At 48.7% G+C, this 24,120-nt stretch overlaps 1 protein-coding gene across 2 annotated transcripts in view; it reads right to left on the minus strand.

The window, feature by feature from the left end:
• The window catches only part of CMIP (c-Maf inducing protein), a 226,406-nt gene that overhangs the window by 14,780 nt on the left and 187,506 nt on the right, over positions 1–24,120 (minus strand). For both annotated transcript variants that reach the window (XM_060185115.1, XM_007516621.3), the window contains exons 5-13: positions 23,532–23,573; positions 20,777–20,839; positions 19,069–19,149; positions 15,867–15,970; positions 14,360–14,464; positions 7,693–8,046; positions 3,247–3,312; positions 2,131–2,157; positions 1,784–1,832 (exon numbers count right to left, since the gene is read on the minus strand). In XM_060185115.1, coding sequence (XP_060041098.1) covers positions 1,784–1,832; positions 2,131–2,157; positions 3,247–3,312; positions 7,693–8,046; positions 14,360–14,464; positions 15,867–15,970; positions 19,069–19,149; positions 20,777–20,839; positions 23,532–23,573 — 891 coding nt within the window. The remainder of the gene's footprint in view (positions 1–1,783; positions 1,833–2,130; positions 2,158–3,246; positions 3,313–7,692; positions 8,047–14,359; positions 14,465–15,866; positions 15,971–19,068; positions 19,150–20,776; positions 20,840–23,531; positions 23,574–24,120) is intronic.

The raw sequence follows: 24,120 nt of genomic DNA on the forward strand, positions 1-24,120 counted from the left end.
GACTTGAAAATTTCCCTCCGAGCACCTGGCTCTACCTCCCTCCCTGCTCTGGGAAGCAGCTGGTACCACTTTACTTCTTCAAAGTGTGCTTGAAATAAAAAGCTCACTTTCCAGGGGATTTCTGAGAATCAGTCACATGCAGCAAGGAATGACTTCAGTTTAAGAAAAGTCCTCGACCATCTCTGGTATCCAGTTATTTCTAAGGCAGTTTGTTTATTATTATTATTATTTAGTTGGGGGAACGGGGCACTGCTCAGCTCTGCCATTGGTAGTGTAGGGATTGAACCTGGGACCTCTAGTAAGCAAATCCAATGTATTACGACTGTGTTAATTCCCTAGCCAAGTACCTGTTTAAAAGCTCCCCAAATCACAGTTTCTCCTTTCCCCATTGAACCTGAGGCTGATTTTTCTCTCTTGCTCATCTGTAATGTTCTTTCTCTCATATCAAAAAGCATTAAAAGAAAAAAAGATTCATGGTGTTTTCAAACACCTAGATCTTTCTAGAACTAGGTTTAGCAGTATGGCTCAACAGGCTATATTCTGGCTCTGCTAAGATTAACTCACTCCTGATGTACCTCCCACAAATCCCAGTACCCGGGTACAAGGAGAAGGGGCCACTCTCAGAGCAGGCTGCTTCCTGCTCACGTCTGCACCTGGCCCACTGTGCTCCCTGCAGGGCTGGTCACCACAGGGGCTCAGCAGCTGACACCATGGGCTCCTCTCTGGCCCCAGCCACATGCTATCTGTGTGACCTTGAGGATAGCAGAAATCCACTTTGGTTTTCTCCACTCTAGAAGGAGGATCATTCTGACATAAATGGGGATAACAGCAGAACCTACTCAAAATTTTGTAGTTGTGAGAGTTAAATGACAAAGTATGTGTGCTGACTCAGATAAGATCAATAGTAACAAAGGCTCATTGTTCCTCTGCTAGCATGATACTGGTTCCCTTGCTCTCTGTACCTTGCTCCTGCTTGGTGGAAGGCAGCCCTCTCCTGGCAAGCCCTGCTGTTTTTTTTCCTTCTTACCAGAGCACTGTTCAGCTCTGGCAGATGGTGGAGCAGGGATTGAACCTGAGACCTCCAGTATTGCAGGCTGTTGCACTAGTGATGCTGCTTTCCTCCCAGCCCTGTCATCTTTTTTTTTTTTTAATGCAGCATTACGACCTCACATGTGACACCACTACTGATATTTCAATATTTTAAAGAGGGGAAAAAAGGAGAGAGAAGAGAGGAGGTGTATGTGTGTGTGTGGGGGGGACAACACAGTGCCATTCCACCATCTATGTAGCACCTTTGGTGCTGTCTTTAATACTCTCATGTGGTACCAGGGGTCAAACCCCAGATCTTGCACATAAGGTAAGCACTCTACTAAAGCTGGACATTCTGAGGAAGAGAGTGGTCCCTCAAGAGAACCTAGCCATCAGGCCCAGGAAATGAAAGCCCAGCCCAGGTTCTGTGTCTGTCTCTACCAATTCTTAGAAACATTAGATCAAAGAGGCCCAAACCTTCTTGGAGATGCTTGGGGATCCCTGGCAGGCTGTCCCCAAATCTTGGAATGTATTCTGAGCAGAAACCACGGGTCAGTGGGAACCCCTCCAGTGAGTTTCTGTGTACAGTTAAATGCTGACACTGGGGCCAGGCTTGTGCACAGGACAAGGAGCCTCTGTCAACTGTTCTAGATGCCTGTAAGGAAACCAAGGCAGAGCCAGCAAAGGCTGAGAGAGGCTGCCTCTGTGGTGCTGCTGCCTCAGCTGCACACCAACAAGGGAGAACAAATCTCACCTCCTGTCGGGGGTCTTCAGCGAACCTCTGAATCACATACTTCAGTTCCCTGAAAGAGATGGGGTGGTGGCAGAGTCACTCCCAAGGTTCTGCCTTGGGAGGACTAGGATGGAGGGCTGGGGGGGGGGGTCAAGAAGGGCTGGAGAGCCTTGTAGAGCAGTCAGAGAGCCCCCAAGACACGCCTGGATAAGCTGGGACATGGATAGCAGAAGAATGCCTAAGAATGTCTCCCAGAAAACATGTCACCAATAGCAGGTTGGTTGCTGGGGCTGGCCCAAGACAGGAGATATGGAGATGGGGGTGGGGGTGGGGGTAGGAGTTGAGGTGGGTGCTGCCCAGATACTCACTTGGTGAACTTCTCATGTGCGAGAGCTCTGCAAGGGAAACAAAGGCAGAGCAGTTAGCAGGGTTCTAACATAGCAGTGGTTGAGCTTGCTTTTTAGGTACACTGGTTTGAGGACAAGAGAAATAGGTGGGAGTGAAACACTGACATTCTGTCTCTCCTCTGATGGGGCCATGGGCCAGAGGATTAGAACAGCCTAGGCCCTACCCCTGTAAACAAGGACAATGCCCCCCATGTCTGCATGCAGGCACCTGGGATCCAGGTGTGTTTGTTAATTGTTCCACAATTAAGGTGAGGTGTTACTAATTGCTGTCGGCACCAGAGTGGCGATGGGGGACTGTTCTCTAAGCCAGTTGCATCATGGGTCCCTTCACGTGTGTCCTCCAGGGCCACCAGCACTGTGCCTGCAGCCAATGACCTGGAGGCTCTCCGGAGTTAGATTTCTCCGGTCTTGGTCCTGGGGAGGCCCCAGAGACAGTCAGGCCAGCAAATGGGGCCATTAACGAGTGTAATGTCCCCCTTGGAGAGCTACGTTTCATAAACATGGGCTCCTTAATCGGCTCCAGAGGGAGCCCATGCTGCCCCCTGAGGCACAGCTCCTTCAAATCTATCAAAACAGAGACCTGGAGGCATTTCAGAACCTGGTTAGTTAGACAAAGTCTTTTGCTCAGGTCACACTGCACCCAACAGCTTTCTCCTTAGGTTTCTGTGAGGACCTTGACAGTGGGAGTCATGTATGGTGGGCAAGACAAGAGTCAGAGGGGTCAGCTGTGGCCTGGTGCCCTGGGAGTGGGCTCTGGAATGGATGTGTCAGAGCTCCCAACAGATGGCTGCAAGGCCCAGAGAGAAATTGCACAGGCATTCTCTTTTGTTTACTACTACCCTCGAGAGGAGAGGCAGGTATTACTATTCCCATCTGATGCATAATAAAAAATGCTAACTTGGTTGTATGAGGTAGGGGGCTGTCTGCAGTCTTGGCTCAGTGAATCCTAAGTGGAAGGAGGCAGTTTTGTCTTCCCTAGGGTGACTGGGTGTGTCCTGGTCCCTGCTAATACCCTGGTGGGAGATAGGGGTCTTGTCTTGAAGGTTGGGGTGGGGTGGGGCTGTGTGTGGTACTTACTCTTTGGGGAATGGAATGGGTTGAAGCAAGCTGGCCAGAGATGGTCTCCAGTCATCATAGTCTGACCTGGAATGACAGAGGGACAGTCAGGTCTGGTGTAGAGGAAAGGAAGTGTGTAGGACATTGCCACACAGAAGAAGGGTCAGAAATGGGTGGGTTTGGCAGTGACTCTTGTGACACCATCTGTTTTTTTCTGGGAAGCTGTAGACAAGTAGCTGGTGTCTACGTGGTGGCCTGGAGGTTTGATGACCTGTCCAGAGGCTGCTATGGTCACTGAAGGGGGCTGGCTGCTCGGCCCCTTGGAAATTCACCCTTACTTGCTCTGAACCCAGACCAGATCATGGTCTGTCCCATTTTGGAACTCCTCAGAGTGTTATGGGATTACCTGTGTCCTTCTGAAAATAAGATGAAACCCAGGTATTTCAGAATGTATCTAGAGATGGGTCTCAAAGGGTTAAGGAGGTAGCTTCAGGTAGAGCACACACTCCACAGGTGTGAGGTCCTGAGTTTGACCCTCAGCACTATATACATCAAGGGGTACTTAAGCCTCTCTCTCATGTGAGGACTTGGGGTGGAGCCTTTGCAAAGGGGAAGCATTGTAAGTGGTAGAGCAGTGCTGTGGTGTCTCTCCTCTGTGTCTCTCTTTCCTGCTCTGTCTCTTACCCCCTATCTAAAAAAAAAAAAAAATGGGGAGGAGGAGTCTATCCACAGAGGTGTAGTTGTATAGGCATGGAACTTCAGAGAAAAAAACCCAAGGGGGGTTATTTAGGTAAAATGAGGTAATTAGGATGCGTCGAGCTTTGGTTTAACATCTGCATCCTACCTTCACAACATTTATTCCTAATTGTCCTCCAATATGTTGTTTTTGTGCTCTATATATTTACATTTTACACCTGGGAAACAGAAAAAAGTAATTTTTTTTCTTCTTCTTTTTCTTCCACCTGGGAGAACCAACATTTACCCCCTCCCCCTCAAGTTCAGACAAGCCCTGACTGGGAGCTTCCTGTCCCCTTTTCTTCCAAATCACCACATGATCAAGTGACAGCCTTGAGAATCTGCCCCGGTGGGTTCCCAGAAAAGATTAAAACCCTGACATAGCAAAGAATCCCCAGAAAAGCCTGGAGGCCTGAGAGATGCTCTGCCAGGGCAACTGGCTGAGGTGTGTTAGGCACTAGCTCCCAGAACCCTCAGAACAGCCATGTGAGGGAGAAAATGTCACATCTACTGCTTAGGTGAGGACAAGGAGCCCAGCAAAGATGCAGTTAATTTCCCACACAAGAAGCAGTAATAACCCAGCACTGCACATAGCTGCCCTACAGGGAGGAAATGGATTCCAAATACTCCAGACCCCAGACCTGCTCTATGTAGCCCCCCATGTTCTTCCATCTTCCCAGTTTGCTTGAGCCTCTTGGGTGTTGGGGGACTTTGCTCGGTGACCTTGACTTAGGTTGGGAGCCTTTTTCAAGGGTGTCCAAGCAAATTTTTACAGCTTATGCCGCTTTTCAAAACGTCAAGTTTATCTATGCTCTGACCCTCAGAAGGGAAGCAACTCATTGGGCCTGTTCCTTTAATAGTCCTGGCCATGCAGGGGCCACAATACCCACACTTGAGGGGCAGCAGTGCCCACTCCAGGGGCCAGGGTGGGCCAGTGCTCTGAGCCAGTTTCCTTGCCCCACAAGGCCCTCTCTAAGACCTCTGAATTCTGCCTAGATGTTCTGCTCTTTCTTCATCAGTAGCATCATTTTAATGTAGTACCAGCAGATGAAATTGCACAGACATGCTACTGCTGCTAAGTGGCTTCCCCCAGCTGAATTTTCTGTTATGGTTTTGGAGAGGGAGTGACAAGCACAGAGGAAAAGTACCACAGCGCTGCTCCATTAACCACGAAGCTCTCCTAGTGTCATCTAGGATGCTCCCATGTGCTGCTGGGGTTCATATCCAGGATCTCACATAACAGGAAGTCTTATTCTGTTGGAACACAGAACTTGCATGCCTGAAGCCCCAGAGGTCACAGGTTCAAGCCTCAGTACTACTTTATACCAGAGCTGAGCAATGCTCTATCTTCTCTCCTGCTCCTATAACCTGTAAACAAATTGTTTTAAAGATGCTACTGGGGGCTAAACAATCATGTTCTGAATTCTCCAAAAGTAGGAGAGGCTTCTGGAAGCATGAATACTGCTGGAAGGGCACAGGAGGAAGGTGAGGGCCACAGCTCTGAGCAGTGAGCAGGAACTACCCCCTCACTCTCCATCCTCTTTCCCAGTAACAGGGGCTGTGGCCAGCAGGTGGTCTGTGAGTGGGGCAAAAAGAAGAGAGTCCTCATTTAGGAGTGCTTATGAAGGGAACCATGTGTCAGCGACATGATAAAACCCAAGCCCTGTGTGCTGAGTGAGAAGGCTGGGGGCAGTGTGGCTTGCAGAAAGTGCCTCAGTCAAGACAAGGCAGAACAGGGCCAGCTCTGGCCCCGAGGGTGGGGGGGGTGGGGGGGTCACCTCACCCAGGGCCAAGAAGAGTGGGGCAGGAGGTAACAGCTGAGCTGACTTCTGAAGTACTAACCACTTCTACTGGGAGGAAGTGGGGACTCCTGCTTTGAAGAAACAGAGGCGCATTTCTGGAAATGCTCTCTGGGCAGAATTTGGAATTTCCTTTGGCTGATGGGGGTCAGGGCAGGGGGTGGGGTGGAAGATCAGTAAACTCACTTGTGCCCTCAGTTACTAAAAGCACCATCAAGAAAGGAGCTGCCCCAGGGGTAGACCTCAGCCTGTCTTCTTGGGAGACAAGCAGGGTCAGAGGAAGAGTTTGATAATGCTGTGTGCAAATTCTGCTTGCCAATCACAGAAACTGACAAGTGACATGTGCGTGCTTGTGTGTCTATCTCCAGACACCCTGACCCTGTTTTCAGGGCTCTCACAACTACCCCCCACCCCACGCCTAGCACTGCCCAGCCTCTTTCCTTTGCTCCCCAGGTGGTCAGGCCCTGCCCTCCAGACCTAACATCACTGAGTGAGGTGAGCAAGAGCTGCATACAAAGACTCAGTGCACCCTAACAACACTGAGGAGCACCCCAGACCAACCTCCCCCTTGCTCTTGACTGAGGGGCTTTAAATACACTGGACTTAGCTATGCAGTCATACTCTTGATCCTCCTGAAAAAACAAAACTAAACAAAACAAAAAAACATTTTCACCCCCACCAAATACACTTGAAAATGCTGATTTCTGAACTCAGTCCCAAGAAGTGGTTTTGGGGGGTGGGGGTAGAGGAAATGACACTATAGAGCTCAAAGCAGACTGAAGAAACCAGATACATGCGAGTGAGGTGGGCTTGGGTGGTATGAGTGAGAACGGTGGAGTTAGAAAGCCCCAGGGGAGTTAGAAGGGCCCTGGGGCATCAAGGACTATCTTCCCACTGGCATAGCATCACACAACTGAGATTCAGGGAGACCAGGCAGGAACCTAGCTCGGAAGTAGTGCTACCCAAAGCAGACTGAGGCCTCCTGGTTCCTTCTCTGGAACTGTCTCCACCTGAAGCCTGAAGCCTGTGTCTGCACAGAACAACTTGCCCCACCTGTTGGACAGCTCAGAATGAGGTGGGTTTGTTTTGGGGGGCCTGTCTGGTTTTTTCCAGGAGGGTGTTTTCCCAAAACACACTCCCTTCACAGAAGACTCCCACATATACACCTAAAACAAAGCACACACACCCCCATGAAGATATCCAGGCACAGAAAGCCACACAGCCATGTAGACATACATACAGACAAACACACAAAAAATAAAGCAGACAGCCCTAGGCAGACACCCACCCCAAGTACACACAGCATGCATAGCTCATGGCACACCTGCACACATACACACACTCTCCGACTCGTGTGTCCAAATGCTCATATACACAAACATTAGCCCCTCAAGCATAAAATCAGCACCAGGGACAGACACACCCACACCCTGCACCTAACAGAGGTGCATGCACACGCGCACACACACACACACACACACACACACACACCCTTCACAAAGAAATCCAAACATGTCCCACATCCAGGCCCCATATGTAGACTCACAGACATACACTGGGACAACCACACACACAGTCGCTTGTACACATACAAAGACACCCGTAAGACTCAGGAGCTCACCCATCACACAGTGTGCAAAAATTCAGACATTTGGGTACCTGTGAGCTCATGCACACCCTGGGTGGGATACACACTCACATATGAACCCTCAAGTTTTGAACACACATACACAATCCTCATGTATGCATACATGCACAAGTGTGGCCCAAAAAGCATACCACCATGCATACACAGCATGTTCACAGACACATCCCAGCTCAGATGTGTACTCACTGGAACTCTCACTCAGTCAACCCACCCTTCACACCCCTAGCAAATGCAGTGGCCAAGATCACAGCCCTAGTCCCTCCCCAATGGGCAGGGGACACTCACAGCAGCTTGAGGATCTCCACATAGCAGCCAAGTGTGCGGTCGGCCTGAGGGCCCAGCTCAATGCTCATGGTGCTGCAGGCCGGGCTGACCATGAGGCAGTCGATGAGGTTGGGCTCGCTGTCATTGCCCACACTGGCTGTCAGCGCCGGCTTGGCAGTGCTGGTATGCTCCACTTCCACATGGATCTCGCTGGAGGCCACGACCACTGACTTGAGTCGTGCCTCTGACAATGTGGCTTCCTGAGACACCAGGTCCGGACTGGGGTGCAGAAGGCGCAGAGGTAAGTTGGGCTTCCGGTCACAGGGCTGCTGGCAGCCATTCCTGATCTCCTTCAGGCTCGGGGAATTGTCTCGGCTGGGGAGAGGCAGGAAAATGTGTGAGGAGAGGTGTCTGTGTGGACCCTGTAAATGCCAGCAAAACCCTAGTGGCTGTGACCTAGAGCCTCCTTGAGCCCCCACAGTGTGTCCTGCAACACTAAGTGGGTAAACTGAGGTTCCGTCAGAGTAAGTGAGCTGCCCAAGACAGGAAGAAGTGGTTGTCTGTTACTAAAGCCCATAATTTAGTCCCAGCATAGCAGGTGCTCAACTTATCATTGAATGAATGAATGAAAATGAATCTGTACATGACACCCAGAGGCCCCTTGTGCTCACACCACTGAGACACCTACCATGGTCATCTTTCTGATACACAGGTGAGACGTACTAAGTGACACTGCATCTATTTGCTTCCTGGGGCCTAACGGTGCACCTTCCAACCCCAGAGCTACAGTGTCTGACAGGGCAAGGCCAGGTACCACCCTTTATGCCCAGCCAGGCGAGGAAGCTCAGCATCACACCCTATGCTCAGGAGTGTACTCCAGCAGGTACCACACCCTTGCATTCCAACCCCCTAAGTTTTCGGGTCTGTGCTGCTTAGTTACCCCAGTCAGTACACCCTCCGCAGTCTGAAGGAACAATGTTCTAAAAGGGCCAACTCATCTAGATGTTAGCTGAGAAGATGGCACAGCTGATGTCACTGGTTGGGAAATGCCAGGTCAGGCACATGAAATCAGGTGTTCTTAGCAGGACCTGTCAGAGCTTGAGGCTGCTCAGGGGCCCCCTGCTCACTGAGGGTTTTTAAACAAACCAGTCACTGGAGGCACATGAGGATAAGGGAACTACATCAGTGGTTTCCCTAGTTGAGCCCCCCCACCCCGGCCAGGCCAGCACAGTGCTAAGTGCTATCACACATAGCAGATGGTTCTCTGCTACCTCAGAACAGCAACATCACAGGTGAGCAGAGAAGTACCCAATGGTCAGGTCACCTGGCTGAGATCACATGGCTTGGCTCACTTATAAGAAGAGATGAGTGGAATTTAAATCAGGTCTCAGGGTTGGGCAGTGGCACACTTGGTTAAATGCACATTACTATGCACAAGGACCTGGGTTCAAGCCCCCCCCCCGTCCCCATCTGCAGGAAGAAAGCTTCATGAGTGTTGAAGTAGTGTTGTAGGTACCTCTGTTTCTTTCTCCCTCTTTATCCCCCTTTCCTCTTAACTTCTCTCTGTCCTATCAAATAAAAAATAAAGCTTTAAAAAAAACCAAAAGTTTTAAAGAAAGGTAAGGAAGAAACAAACAAACTAACTAACAAATCAGGTCTCTAGTTTGTTAGTTTTCCAGGATCCTATGAAGACCCTCCTCTTCCATGAAGTCTTCCCTGAGTTCTTGTGTCTATAGCCTTTATCCTTTCTGCCCCTGAAATGCTTCTAATTCAGATCTTCCCACCTTTAGGGGGACAGCAATGTCTCCTGGGACATGTCTAAGTATCCTGAATCCCAATTAGACTGGTATCTCTGGGGTGGGGGTCCAGACACTGCTAACCTTGGGGATTCCTATGTGTGAGGCTGAGGTGGATCCCGAAGTTTCAGAGACTCAGAGCATAAGGCCTGATCACAAATAGCCCCTCTTGCAGGCCCTCTGAGTGTGCCCCTTACACGTGCCTGTTTTCCCACAGAGGCACACACGCCTGCATACAGCTTCTGGGCTAAGCTGCAGGAATGCGTCAGAGCAGCTGCGGTGGCTGGTAGAAGGGTCATCTGCACACACTTGCCCAGAGCCAAGACTGAGCTGAGCCCACCAAGGATGTTTAATAAATACACTTTAAACTCTCTTAGGGAGAAAATTTTTTTAAAAAGAAAAGAAAAGAGAGAAAGAAAAGGGAAAACAACCCAGCATTGATTGGCTAAAGTCTAAGGATTCTGTGGTTGATGGAAGACTGTGTGTGGTCTGTGGGGGGAGGGGTAGTGTGACTATCTCCTCGGGTGCAGAGTTAATTTGCTACCAAATGTTCCACACTCTGTCTCCTTTTGTTTGCCTTTGTGGGGATTGAGGAGTGGATTTTCAAGGCTGTTTGGCTTGGATCGGGTGATTTTCCGGCGAGCTAGCTAACCTGGGTCAAGTTGTCTGTTCTGTGTATGAGTACATCCCGTACCCACTGGGAGCACCGTGGACAGGCCCAGAGCACATCCCGGGGCTTTATCTTCTAAGACTGGACCAGCTGCATGGGAGGGACCTAGGCTGGGAGGGTCTGGGCAGCAGTGGGGGCTCTGGGCTGACTCTGGGAGGAACTGCTATCACTTGGAGCTCAACTAACTATGGGCTGGGGGTGGGGTGATGTATGGGAGGGAGCAAGGCCTGCCCTTGTTATTTTATTGTTGTAGTTATTATTGTTGTTATTGGATAGGGCAGATAGAAATGGAGAGAGGAGGGGAAGACAGAGGGGGGAGAGAAAGATAGACACCTGCAGACCTGCTTCACCACTCATGAAGCGACCCCCCTGCAGGTGGAGAGCCAGGGGCTTGAACCGGGATCCTTACAGCGGTCCTTGTGCTTTGCGTCACCTGCGCTTAACCTGCTGCACTACCGCCCAACACCCCCACCCCTTGAATTTTCCATGCAGTAGCTTCCAGATGAGAATCTGCAAAGTGACATCTTATAGTCCCTTCTCCAGTGAAATCCCACCAATGATTCCACAGTGCTCAGAACAGAAAGAGAAGCTTCAAGCTCTACTTGTTTCTGCATAGTCTAGCCATCTTTTCTCTCTCTCTTTCTCTCTCTCTCTCTCTTATTTTTCACTTGATAGGACAGAGAAATTGAGAGGGGAGCAGGAGATAGATGGAGAAAGGGACAGAAGACACCTGCAGGCCTGCTTCACCACTCATGAAGCATCCCCACTGGAGGTGGGGAGTGGGGGCTTGAACTCAGGTCCTTGTGTGGGTCCTCCCACATAGTATTATGTGCACTTAACTGTGTGCACTGCTGCCTGGCCCCCTCCAACTCTCTTTTGAGACTCATCCTGTCTCTGTGCTCCAGACACACTTCATCTCCTTTACTTTTTAAGATCAATTAATTAATGGATAGAAATATAGAGAAATCAAGAAGGTGGAAAGAGGGAGAGACACACCCACAGCATTGCTTTACCACTTGTGAGGTTTTCTTCCTTCCAGCTGGGGACCAGAGGCTTGAACCCAGGTCCTTGCTCATAGTAATATGTGCGCTCAACCAGGTATGCCACTGCCTGGGCCTCCCACCCCCATCTCCTTCACTTTCCACCCTGCAATGGCCTCCTACTACTGGCCTTACTGACAACAGGATCTACCCATAAATGTCACCTGGCTGAAAGAGCCCTGCAAGTACCAGCTGTGGGATAGCCCATCTCACCTCCCTTATTTTGTCCAGAATATTTTTTTCTTTTGTTTTTTCTGCCAGAGTTTTTCATTGGAGTTTTACCCCTGCATGATTCCATAGTTCCTTGAGGACTATTACTTTCTTCTTTAGAGTGAGAGACAGAAACAGATTAAGAGATATGGGTTAGACACCATAGCACTGCTCCACTTCTCATGAAGCTTCCCCTCTGTGTGATGTGCTCCCATATGGTGGCTGGTGGCTCAAACGTAGGTCTCCATGCACAGTAAAGTGTATTTCTACCAGCCAAGCTATCTTCCATGCCCCTGGAGATTATGGAAAAGAACATAAACCAACCCCCAAATGACTCCAGGATTGCAATGGATGGGGCCCAGACACATCTCTTCTTTTATTATTCAACGAAAATCTGCAGAATGATGCTAGAATAATGTCTTAACAACCAGATTTCCAGAAAAGAGGGCGGGCGTTTTTTTGTTTTTGTAGGATGGCTGCCAATTTCCTTGGTGCAAATACTCTTACCACAGACCTACTGAAATATCACTGACCAAGGAATTGGGAAGCTGGCTCTGACTAGAGTTAGCACAATCAAGTACTCAAAGCTTAGATGCTGAGCTGCAGGGATTTCCCACACACACCTCTGTGTCATAACTCCCCCCTCTCAACCCTGAAGCAGACCTCGAGCAGGACATCTCAACCCTAGTGCTTCTGACATCTGGGGCCAGGCCACTCTCTGTAGCGGCCCGTCTGCACACAGTAGCAGATTCAGTAGTCTTCCAGACTCCTAACCACTGCAAGTTGTTAATCTAAAATGTCCACTAACTTGTCAAATACTCCTGGGGGGGGGGGCAAAATTGCCCTCCCCCCCAAGAACCACTGACCTAGATAAAGAAACATTTTGAGGAACCCAGAGCTTCTTGCATACTTGTCCATTCCAAGGTGGCCACCCCTCTGATCTCTTGTTACTACAGACTATCTCATCTTGAATCTCATGGAAAAAGAAACCCATTCTCTGTTTCTCTTGGCCTGGATCTTTTCACCTAATGTCACCTTCATTCCAGATCTGCTTACTACATTACTTCATTCATTTAAAAAAAATATTTATTTCCTTTTTGTTGCCCTTGTTTTTATTGTTCTTGCAGTTATTGTTGTTGTTGTTATTCATGTCGACGTTGTTGGATAGGATGGAGAGAAATGGAGAGGGGGGAGACAGACGGGGGGAAAGATAGACACCTGCAGACCTGCTTCACTGCCTGTGAAAATGACTCCCCTGCAGGTGGGGAGCTGGGAGCTTGAACCTGGATCCTTATGCCGGTCCTCCGCTTTGCACTTAATCCTCTGTGCTAACACGCGACTCCCACCTAATTCATTTTTTTCAATCTTTAAAAAATTATTTTGCTTATTTATTCGATAGAGACCAGGTGGTGGTGTACCTGGTTGAGTGCACACATTACAGTGCACAAGGAGCCAGGTGCAAGCCCCTGATTCCCACTTGCAGGGGTAGAAAGCTTCACATATGGTGAAGCAGGTCTGCAGATGTCTCTCTGTCTCTCCATCTCTATCTTCCCCTCCCATTTCAATTTCTCTCTGTCTCTACCCAAGAATAAATATCTGATATTGACAGAAACCAAGAGGGAAGGAATAGAGAAGGAGAGATATCTGCAGCACTGCTTCACCACTCGTGAAGTTTCCCTCTATAGGTGGGGGATAAGGGTTTGAACTTGGGTCCTTGAATATTGTAACACATAGCTCTACCAGGTGCACTACCACTCAGCCCACTCATTCACTCTTCATGCTTGTTGGATTGTTCACTGTGAATAGATCACAAACTATTTAGTATTGTATTATTGCACATTGGAATTAAAGTAGATTACAGTTTGGGCTATAAGCAGTAATGGTGTCACAGACAAAAAGAGGTTGAGAGACAGAAAAGGAGAGACACCACATCACCACTCATGAAGCTTCCCCCTGTGATGACTGAGGCCTTGAACCTAGGTCCTCAAGTATGGTCAAGTGTGCATTCTACCAGTTCAACCACCCCCCCATAAACATTGTCTTTTGATGAATATATGCAGCATCATAGGGCAGCTGGTTCATAGCCAGGGTTGAGAATCCTCCTGTGGACCATGTTAATTACCTCTGGCTTCCTCCAAGACTTCCAGTGTCAGGTGTGAGAGATAGTAAGTACACCTGGTATGGCACCTGCATTGTCTTATACACAACCCAAGTTCAAACCTGGCACCTGTACCACATGGGAGGTGCTATGGCAAAGGAGTAAGCTTTGGTGCTGTGGTATCCTCTGCCCTAGTTCTCTCTCTGAATGAAAAAAGTGGCCTGGAGAAGGGAAATCATGTTTGTGAGAGGCCATAGTTCCACACAAAGCAAAGCAAAGCAAAGCAAAGCAAAGCAAAGCAAAGCAAAGCAAAGCAAAACAAAACAAAACAAAACCACCTAGTGTCTTCATCCTCAGCTTCCTGCTTCTAAGTCAGGGAAGCCCTGCTCCTGGACGCCTGTTCAGGGCTTTGGAGACGGAAGGGGAAAGCCTCAGATGTGGCTGTGACATTTCCTACTTCTGTCCCCTAGGTCCTTATGAGCCACAGCTCAGGTGACAGAGTGTGTTCAAAGTGATGGAGATGACTCAGAGGCTCAGGGGAATGTGTGTGACACTCCTAGTGTGCTTCCCACTTCCTAGAGTAGCTTGCACTGGAAGTGCCAGAGCTAGTGTGCAAGGCTGACCACAGATGGAAGTCTTGGGTGGTTCTGTAGGCACTTCCCTGTGACCCACCTCTTCTTTTCTGTCTTGAAGGTAACATGCTACAGGGTATAGGACAGGTACCTGGAAATGACCAGGAGGGTTTCCTCCTGCTCTGGCCCTAGGGGTATTGCCACATCTTTCTGGCAGGAAGCCCAGTGGAAGGCAGCATCCCCAGGAACTTGCCCCTCACTGCTGCCCCTTCTTTCCTGTGCCGGGTAGTGACGTGACTGACCTGTTGATGAACTCTTCATAGCAGGAGTAGATGGCAGCCAGGCACACAGCCACCAGGTTGGGCAGGACCCGGGGGTGGGGGCAATGCCCTGTGGGGCCATGCATGCTGGAAGAGAGCAGAGGGCAGGGTGAGTAGGTGCAGGGCGAACGGGAGGCCAGGGTGCTGGTCAGATGTCGTGAGAAAGAGTGTGTGTGTGTGTGTGGGGGGGTCAGGGTGGTGGTGGTTGGGAGTTGCTCTTTGCTGGGAGCTGGCAATATCAGATGTGGCTCTGCTTCTGATCTGTGTGGGCAGTAGAGCTCAGGCTGTGGACTCCAGATCCAGGGCTCCTAGTTCCAGATCCAGCTCAGGGGTCTTGGCACATGACTAAGATCCTCCACACAGGTTCCTGACCTGTAAAATGAGGACAATGGCCTCCTCCTCCACAGTGTAAAATAAGACCTAACTTTCTAACTCATGTCCTGGCACAGTCACAATTACGCTTCCTGGCTCAGAATTATCTGCAAACTCACCTTTGTCTCAAAAGGACCCTACTTTGAAAGAAAAGTTTGATTGCCCTGAGCTAAGTCCTTGATATATGCCAGCTATTGTCATAGCCATGGTTCCCTGTGCCTCAGTTTTCTAATCTGTAACATGGGACTAAGACCACCCCCTATAATAGCCTATGGCAACTGGGGCTAAGAGAGGCTTACATTGAACAGTTTGCAAAAAAGTGCCTAGGTACTTTAAAAGGACCTGAAAATCACCAGAACTCCAGCTGGACACATCATTTGGGCTGAAAATGCTTCTGAGTTGCAGCTGACTCTATTTAGGAAAAAATGAATCTTGAGAATCAGCTTAAAAGAATCACTTAGATTTTCTTAAAAATTGAGAAGAGTGATACAACAATGGCTCATGTTCCATCCCATACCAACTGTTCTCAGCATTTAACATATGGGCACAAGTCCTTTGCAGAATCCCCTGCTCCCACTAGCCCTACCCCAGACTCCTCATTTACAGAAGGGGAAACTGAGGTACTGGGAGAAAATGGAAAAAAAATAATAAAGTAAAGGCAAAACCAGGTCTTGTCCAAGCAGAAGTAGGATTCAGCTTCTCTAGGTTCCTCTTAGCCAAGTTCAGGAGAAGGCTGTTCAAGTCCTGGTGGTAACTCTTGGATGTCATCACCCTGGCACTCACAGCCCACAGGTGTGGGGCCCGTGAAAATACTCATTATTGAGGGCTGAATGCTTGATGACTGAGCACTGGGGACTGTGCTTTCATATACCTATTTAATTTAATTTAATTTAATTTCATACACCTCTTATTTAATCACATCATCCTCTCTGCCCCCATTCTCACTGACAGCAGAGGGAGCAGGATCAGAGAGGTGTAGTGATGGGCTCAATGTAACACAGCAAGTGTATGCCTCATGCCTCAGACATGGTAGGGAGGAAGCATCCAGCAGAGACTTTGTAGAAGGTGAGAGACTTGGGGCTTGTGGACATCATGCAGAGCTGTCAGGGAGACCCACCTCTGAATGAACTTCTTCACCACTTCCATCCCTGCATTGAGCTCATTCAAAGCGAGGATGTACTCCTGAGTAAACAGCCTCAGTCGTGGGCACTTCCCAAAGTCCTGTAGAGAGAAAGAAAGGCAGGGGCTTGGAACATGCTGCAGAGAAGGCAATGGGGAGACTTAACAGTCTCTTCTTTCTAGAAAGCATAAGTGTTTCCTACTTCAAAGACTTGGCCCGACAAGTAGGTCACTTGGATACTGTGTTACTCTGCCATGTGTACGACTTGGGTTTGAGCCCAGCCCTCACTGCATTGAAGGAAGCTTTGATGCTGTGATCTCTTTAACTTTAATAATTACCAGGCTTCCCCACACCTAAGCTCACATTCTTTATTGGTCGCCTGTGGAGACAGAACACCCTGCATAGCAGTGCTGTTGGCACCTGAAGCCAACCCATTAGCATGGCCCAACTCAGTCCTTTGGTTGGTGGGGTCAGTGCCCCACAGAGGGGTTTAGTAAAGGAACCTCCCTTCTGCAAGGTCACCAAGGGCCCACAGATGTCATGCCAGACCTCCAACAACACATGGAAGAGTCAGAGACTCTACTTATGGCTTCTGGGTTTCTAACTCCATGTAGTATATCTGAAATAGCCCTGAGGGCAAGTCAGTGTGGTGACAAGGAGATCACAAGACAGCAGTGGGTGCTTGGTTGTCTTACCTGTTCCTCTTCCTATCCCCCAACTCAGGTGAACCCAATTTTTTAAAATGTGGTGCTTGCATAATATTATTGCAAGGTGTCCTAACCTAATTTTTATTCTATATGTTTTGAGGAGGGGTGAGAGAGGGAGAGAAAAGCACAGAGAAAAGAGGGATACCAAAGGACTGCCCCACCATCCATGGAGCATGGTGCTGGGGTGCAAGCCCAGGGCTACATGCATGGTAAGGTATACACTCTACTCAGTGAGCTATTGCTCAGCTTCCTGAAAACCTGCGCTTCTTTTGTAACCTGGTTTCAAAAAGTTAATTATTATTGGATAGAGACAAAGAGAAAACAACAGGAACACAGAGATGGGAAAAGGGACACACCTGTAGCTCTGTTTTTATCACTCGTGAAGCCTCCATCCTGTTAGTGAGTATCAAGGACATGAGCCCATGTCACACTGTAACCTGTGTACTCAACCTGGTACACCACCGCCTGCCCCCCGTTTTTTTTTTTTTTTCTTCCAGGGTTACTGCTGGGCTTGGTGCCTGCACCATGAATCCACCGCTCCTGGAGGCCATTTCTCCCCCCTTTTGTTGCCCTTGTTGTAGCCTCGTTGTGGTTATTATTATTGCCATTGTTGATGTTGTTCAGTGTTGGATAGGACAGAGAGAAATGGAGAGAGGAGGGCAAGACAGAGAGGGGGAGAGAAAGATAGACACCTGCAGACCTGCTTCACCACCTATGAAGCGACTCCCCTGCAGGTGGAGAGCCGGGGGCTCGAACCGGGATCCTTATGCCGGTCCTTGCGCTTTGCGCCACATGCGCTTAACCCACTGCGCCATCACCTGACCGCCCCCCTGTTTTTTTTTCCAAAGATTAATTAATTAATGAGAAAGAGAACCAGAGCATCATTCTGGTTCATGGATGCCAGGGATCAAACTCAAGACCTCATTTTTGAGAGTCCAGTGCTCTATCCACTCTACTACTTCCTGAGTAACATCACCAGGGTTTTGCTGGGACTTCAAGTCTGCAAGATTATTCTACTCCTAGTGAACTCTTTATGTATTTTTTTTTCCAGATAGAGTGACAGAGAGGGAAAGAAAAAGTGCAGGAGAAGACAGCACCACTCTACTGCTTGTGAAAATTTCCCTTTGCATAGTTCTCTCATGTGGTGGCTGGGGCTTGAACTCAGGTTCTTGCATATGGTATAGGCTCTACTATCTGACCTGTACTTTTGAAGAAACTGGGCAGGAATTTTGCAGCCTGTCCCTGCATTGAGGCTAGTCTGATTTTTTTTTTAAATATTTATTTTATTTATTTATTCCCTTTTGTTGCCCTTGTTTTATTGTTGTAGTTATTATTGTTGTTGTCGTTGTTGGATAGGACAGAGAGAAATGGAGAGAGGAGGGGAAGACAGAGAGGAGGAGAGAAAGATAGACACCTACAGACCTGCTTCACTGCCTGTAAAGCGACTCCCCTGCAGGTGGGGAGCTGGGGTTCGAACCGGGATCCTTATGCCGGTCCTTGTGCTTTGCGCCACCTGCGCTTAACCCGCTGCGCTACAGCCCGACTTCCGCTAGTCTGATTTCTAACCCCCCTTCCCATTACACTGAGCTGTGGGTTTAAGAGGGAACAGAACCCAGAGGTGAGGTTCCCTCTTCCTAACCCTTTATCAAGGCACATACCACCACCAAGATTTATCTGTCACTGCTGATGTGACCCTGATCACCTGGTGAGGTGATGGTCCCCTTTCTGTACTGTGCACTCTGAGGGGACTTCACCAGGGGATTCCCCACCTAGGGAGTAAGGAGTCAGACTCCCCTCTTCAAAGATCAGTGTCTATAGACACATATTATCACTGTCGCAATAGGATTTCTCCCCTGTTCACAAGATTTTTGTTATTCTTGCCTACTGTGAAAATATTCCATTTGCTGCCTTAACGGAAAAGACAGACAAAACTCAGTGAGCAGAGCTCAGACCATGCATGTGTAAGACCCTGGGTTCAAACCCCTCACTGCATATGATGCAGTGGTGCTCTGATCTCTCACTCTTTCCACCCTCATAACATAAAAAAAAAATATGTCTTTAAAAAAGAATGAGAGAGGGGAGTCGGGCTGTAGCGCAGCGGGTTAAGCGCAGGTGACACAAAGCACAAGGACCGGCATAAGGATCCCGGTTTGAACCCCAGCTCCCCACCTGCAGGGGAGTCGCTTCACAGGCGGTGAAGCAGGTCTGCAGGTGTCTTTCTCTCCCCCTCTGTCTTCCCCTCCTCTCTCCATTTCTCTCTGTCCTATCCAACAACGACGACAACAACAATAATAACTACAACAATAAGACAACAAGGGCAACAAAAGGGAATAAATAAATAAAATAAAATATTTTTTTAAAAAATTAAAAAAAAAAAAAAGAATGAGAGGGATAGAGAGTCAAGAAGGACCAGCTATTCAAGAATGTGCATAGAATCCCAACTCCATTCCCCAAGTGTTTGGAAAAGTGAAAGGCTGGGCAGGGGGACTCACCATGTTATGCTTGAGGATTCTCTGGACCACTGGGGTGAACACTTCAATGACCACCATGGACCGCGGTCTCTCTCTGCAGTGCTGGAGGGAGAGGAGGGCCTGGTCAGCCTGAGCAATTGGGTATGAGCTTCCCTTGTTGCACAGCTTTCCCATTTTTTTTTTTTTTTTTTGTGAAAGAAAGTTAATGGGGTACAACCTTTTGCTTGCTTCTTGTTTTGATGTTAAAATATGAGATGGTTTCAGATGGTGCATAAGACAAGAAGAGTCTGCCTGATAAGACCCATATTGAACCTGGTGGGGTGTCTGAAAGATTGGGGTTCAGAGACCTCAGTTTCACAAAGGAGGGACTCCTGAATGATGGATGCAGGGAGATTAGGTGTTAATTGCTCTGACACCAGAGTCTTGGAAGTTCTATTACTTCTAATTGCTGGCTTGGATAAGCAAGCAGCAGGCTGCAGGCAAGTTCAGCTCTCAGATGTGTTTTGTTTCACCAGTGTGGTGTGGGGTAGAAAAGAACCCACATCTGGGCCTGCCTGGACCTGGTAGTGCTGAGAGCCTACTGATAGATAAGTACATGAGGTCTGTAATAGCAGAAACCAAAACTTTCCCAGAACAGCCAAGCTAAATCAACTTCAAAGTCTGGGAGGAGAGCCTGCCTGGCTGTGCCAGAGAATAGCCCACTGGGCCATCCTGGTGGCCGAGACTTTGTTTCCACCCAGCTCTCCTCTGGCTGCCTATGGATGAGGCTCTGAGGCTGGGGCCCTCAAGCCCTCCAGAGAAAAGGCAGCCTGAAGCTCACTGCCCCAGCAGCTGAGACCCCTCCTTCCACAGCACAGTGCAGTTTTGGAGTCAGCGTGGGTTTCTATAAAGTAGTGCCTGAAAGGATGCTCCCCTCTAGCTTCCTGCTTTCCAAACTGTACCACCAAAAACCCTCAGGTCCATTGTAGAATAATAACTTAGAAACTGAGATCTGAAAGAAATCACCCAGCCCAAGAGTGTCTGCAGAAGGAGGAGGGGCCCCAGCCCCATCCCTCCAGGAGCCAGGGAGGGAGACCAAGGGCAGAATCAGCATAGTGAGACCTGGAAGCATTGGGGAAGCTGAAAACTCAGGTATTGGGTCTTTCCAAGGACAGCAAAGCATGACACAGAAAGATGGTGTGGCAAAGAACAAGACAGGCTGGGCAGCCCCAGGCTGAGGAGTGCTAAGAGCAAGGGAAGCCCGGTCTCCATATGCCCCGGGCATGTTCCCTATACGCCACATGCTGAGGCTGGCATAGCATGCTTGGGCACAAAGTCCTACTCCCAGCCCCTCCCAGCTAACCTGGCACCCTTGCCTACTCTGTTCTGCTCAGGGAAAGCCCGGCAGCCGCACCCCCACTGTGGGCCAGCCGGTGCTCAGAGGCACCTCAGCTAATAATAACTGACTCTGACGTCAGGAGCCCAGAAAATCTGCTGCTGGCCTCTCCCCAGACAGGCATGAAGATGTTCTAAGGAAAAGCTGGATACTCTCCCCAGCCCTCACTGGCATCTGGACCCTGGGCCTGGTTGATATCTGAGTGGCAGAGAGGGGCTGTCCCTGACTCAGCTGTGTCAAGGGCACCAATCCCAGTGGATGGGGCCAGGGTCCTTGGCCAAATGTGCAGGCCCACCCCCATGCACACTTGTAGCAGTCTGGTGAGGCAAGCAGCCCACACAGGCAATACCATACCTTGCAGAAGAATTCACAGAGATCTGGTGGTGGATGGTTGTTTTCCAGCAAAGGAGCGATTGCCTGGAAGACAAGGGACAAGTGTCAGCTGTGCCCAAGAAGGGTATGAACTTATGGGGGGGAGGTCTGGTGGACCAATCACAGAAAGCATGCTCTCTTGTCCCCCTCAGCACAGAACAGATTAGACCCAGGGCTAAAAAAAAGACACTGAAATAAGCTGAAATCTTTCCCTCTCTTGCTTTTTTTTTTTACAATGAAAATACTCTTATGAAATAATTGCAAAATTAAAGATGATTTAAATACATCTAAATTAGAGGGAAAGCTCTCCCATTACTCACTCAAAGTCTGTTCAACTTAGAACTTATACCTGCTTTCAGCTTAAAAAAAATTTTTTTTATTCTTGTTTTTCTTTGCTATCAAGATTATTGCTGGGGCTCAATGCCCATATGAGTCTACCACTTCACCACTCAGTGTCCCCATGACTCCACCACTCCTGGTGACTGTTTTTGTTTTGTTTTATAGAGAGATATAAAGCGAGAGGAGACAAAGGGAGGAGAGACACTGCAGCACCACTCCACCGCTCGTGAAGCCCCCCCACCCCCGCATCTGAGACCATAGCTGGGGTTTGGACTCCAAGTCCAGGGTTCAGCCAGTGACACCTCAGCTACTAACTGCCCACAATTACCTATGGATACTACCAACTAGAGTTACTTGAGAAAATACTTATGAAAAATAAGTACATAGGAAACACTAAGTCTCATGGAGAGAAGATGAGCTGCCAACAGGTCAGATCAGATAGTGTAACTGCTAGAGTACAGGGGGGCTAGGGAAGGCTTCATAGCCATGACCCACATAATCAACCGCACTGGCAGTGGAGAGTGCTCATGAGGAGAGAAGGAGGCAATGGAAGGTGAGGATCAGACCCTAAGATCAAGTTCCTCTCTTCTCTTAGGCCTCCCCACTGAGTAGGGGAAGCTCAACCTGGACCAATTAAGGGGGTCAGACCACATTAGCTGGATAAATGCAGCCTAGATTTCTCAGATCAAAATTCCCTTCCCAGGCTTGTCATATGATCAAAGCCCTTGCCCTCCCCTCTTTACTGTTTGGTAGTAAAGAGGGCCAGGGAGCACAGTGGGGCCAAGAGCAGCATTATCTCCAGCAAGAGAGAAGGCCTCCAGCTCCTACTTGAGCACTGGCGGAAGTTCCCTCTGGCTTCTCCCTTAGCTGGGCCTCACTGCTCTGTCTCTGCCCAGGGGTGGCTCTGCCTGGACCGTGCCCTGGTGCCTAACTCTCCATCCAAGAGGTGCTCTGTCATCTCCTCTCAACACCTCTCTCAACAGATTGGGTGCAGTGTGTACCCTTTGAGTCCCCTTCACACCCTCAACAAGTCCAAATCCTTGACTATATTTCTGAGCTGCCAGGTTCTCCCCACCCAGTAATCCTTCAACAGAGGCTCAGGGTCTGTGGAGCAGAGACCAGGGGCCATCAGGTTTCTGTCCACACAGGTGTCACAAATGTTTGTGAAATGAATTGATTTTGTTACAGTACACTAGAGAAAGGTGGTGGTGGTGGGGTGACTGGAGGTGCCCAGGTTGGCATTCCCTCTATTCTGGCAAGAGTAGGCAACCTGAGAGTCAGGGGCAGCAATGGCCAAACCTCTGTATTTTTAACAGACCCATTATGCACTGGACCTTGTGGTCAGGGCTCCACAGAAACTGCCACCTTTACTCTCTTGGCTAGAAGGCCTGCGTTTGCCTCCTTTAATAACTAGTTGGGACATGGTGTCTAAGATGTTGCCTGTATTTCAGATCCTGCAGTTGTGGAACTTCCGGGGAGGGGAATATGTCGGGCCCTTTCCTGGGCATGCAAGGTACTGCCTCTTGCTAAGATTTCAACTTCTGCCTTCCTGCTTCCTGACACTTTATACTCCAACTACATTGGGATTTCTGGAATACATCATATTATCTGAAATTTCTGTGCCTTTGCATGCTTTTTTTCCTCTCTCTAGAATGCATTTGCCCTATTTTATCACCTGGAAAACTTCTATTGATCTCTCAAAGTCCAGTGCAGACATCACTGCATCTAGTAAGTTCTCTGGTGGTCTTCTCAAGTGAGTTTATCACTTGGCCCTCTATGTTATACACCTCTATTTTTGCAGTAATCACATCTGTCTTCTTATAATAGATGGTAAATTCCTTGAGAGCAGGGGCTGTTTTAGTTACTCGTGGATTCAAACACCCAGCTTGGCTCCCAGGAGGTGCAACATATTTCTTTTCTTTCTAGTGAGAGGCACATTTCATAGCTTAAAATCACCAGGAAGACAGTTTACCCTGTCATATATCATAGTTGGAGGCCCAGGAAAATAGCATGCATCTCACTTTGTGTATGAGAAAATTCAATCCAGATTCTATTTGTAGGTAATCAGGAGACATGTCCCAGGGCAAGAAAGGGAACATCTACCTTTCAGCTAATGGGTTATGCCTCTGAATAAATTATACAGTCTCTGCCATCTCCTGCCTTCACAGACTTGGGAAGGAGGGCACAAACTTCAGAGACTGATAACTGCATTCCCCACCCCCACCCCCAATCAACTGGGGCTCTGATATGTGCAAAGACATGTCAGGCAGGATGGAAAAGAGTAGACTGAACAAGGTCGCTGTGCTGGTGGATTACACTGTTGCTTCTAGAATTACTCCTGATGGGGAAGGATTGTGGGAGAACTGGGCAGTGGAGAAAGGGAGGGTTAAAGACTTACCACAATAATGTTTTCATGCTCCTGGGTAGTCAAGTTTGTGTTCTAAAGGATTGATGGAGAAAGCAGGAGGAAACAAAATGAAACAGAGAAACATTAAGAAAATGGAATATGTATATCACAAAGGTCCACATAATTTCAAAAGTGCCTTTAGCATCTCAGATAAGGCGTAGCTGTCCCTTTGTTAAATGGCTGAGAAACCCCACTACACACTGCGCTCTCCCTGCCCCTACAGCAAGTTTGGGAAGGTGGGAAAGCATGGTTTAGGAGCAAGTCAGTTTGATTTGTGGCCTTGTACCAGTCATAACTCACATGGGTGAGACTGTTTTTCTTATGTGGTGTCAGGGAACAAACTCAGGACCTCCTGCATGTGCAATAATGCTGGTGGCCTACTGGGGCAGTACCACCACAAGACCAATGTTTTCAGATAGAGGGAAACAGAAGAGAGGGAAAGAGACCACAGCACTAAAGCTTCTCCCAGTGTAACGAGGGCAGGGCTTGAACTTGGGTCATGTGCATGGCAAAGCAGGTGCACTGTCCAGGTGAGTTATCTTTCCTACCCAGTTTTTAAAACTAATGGGGAAGGGGGTAG

The sequence above is a fragment of the Erinaceus europaeus genome, chromosome 2 (assembly GCF_950295315.1).
Source record: "Erinaceus europaeus chromosome 2, mEriEur2.1, whole genome shotgun sequence".
Taxonomy (NCBI): domain Eukaryota; kingdom Metazoa; phylum Chordata; class Mammalia; order Eulipotyphla; family Erinaceidae; genus Erinaceus; species Erinaceus europaeus.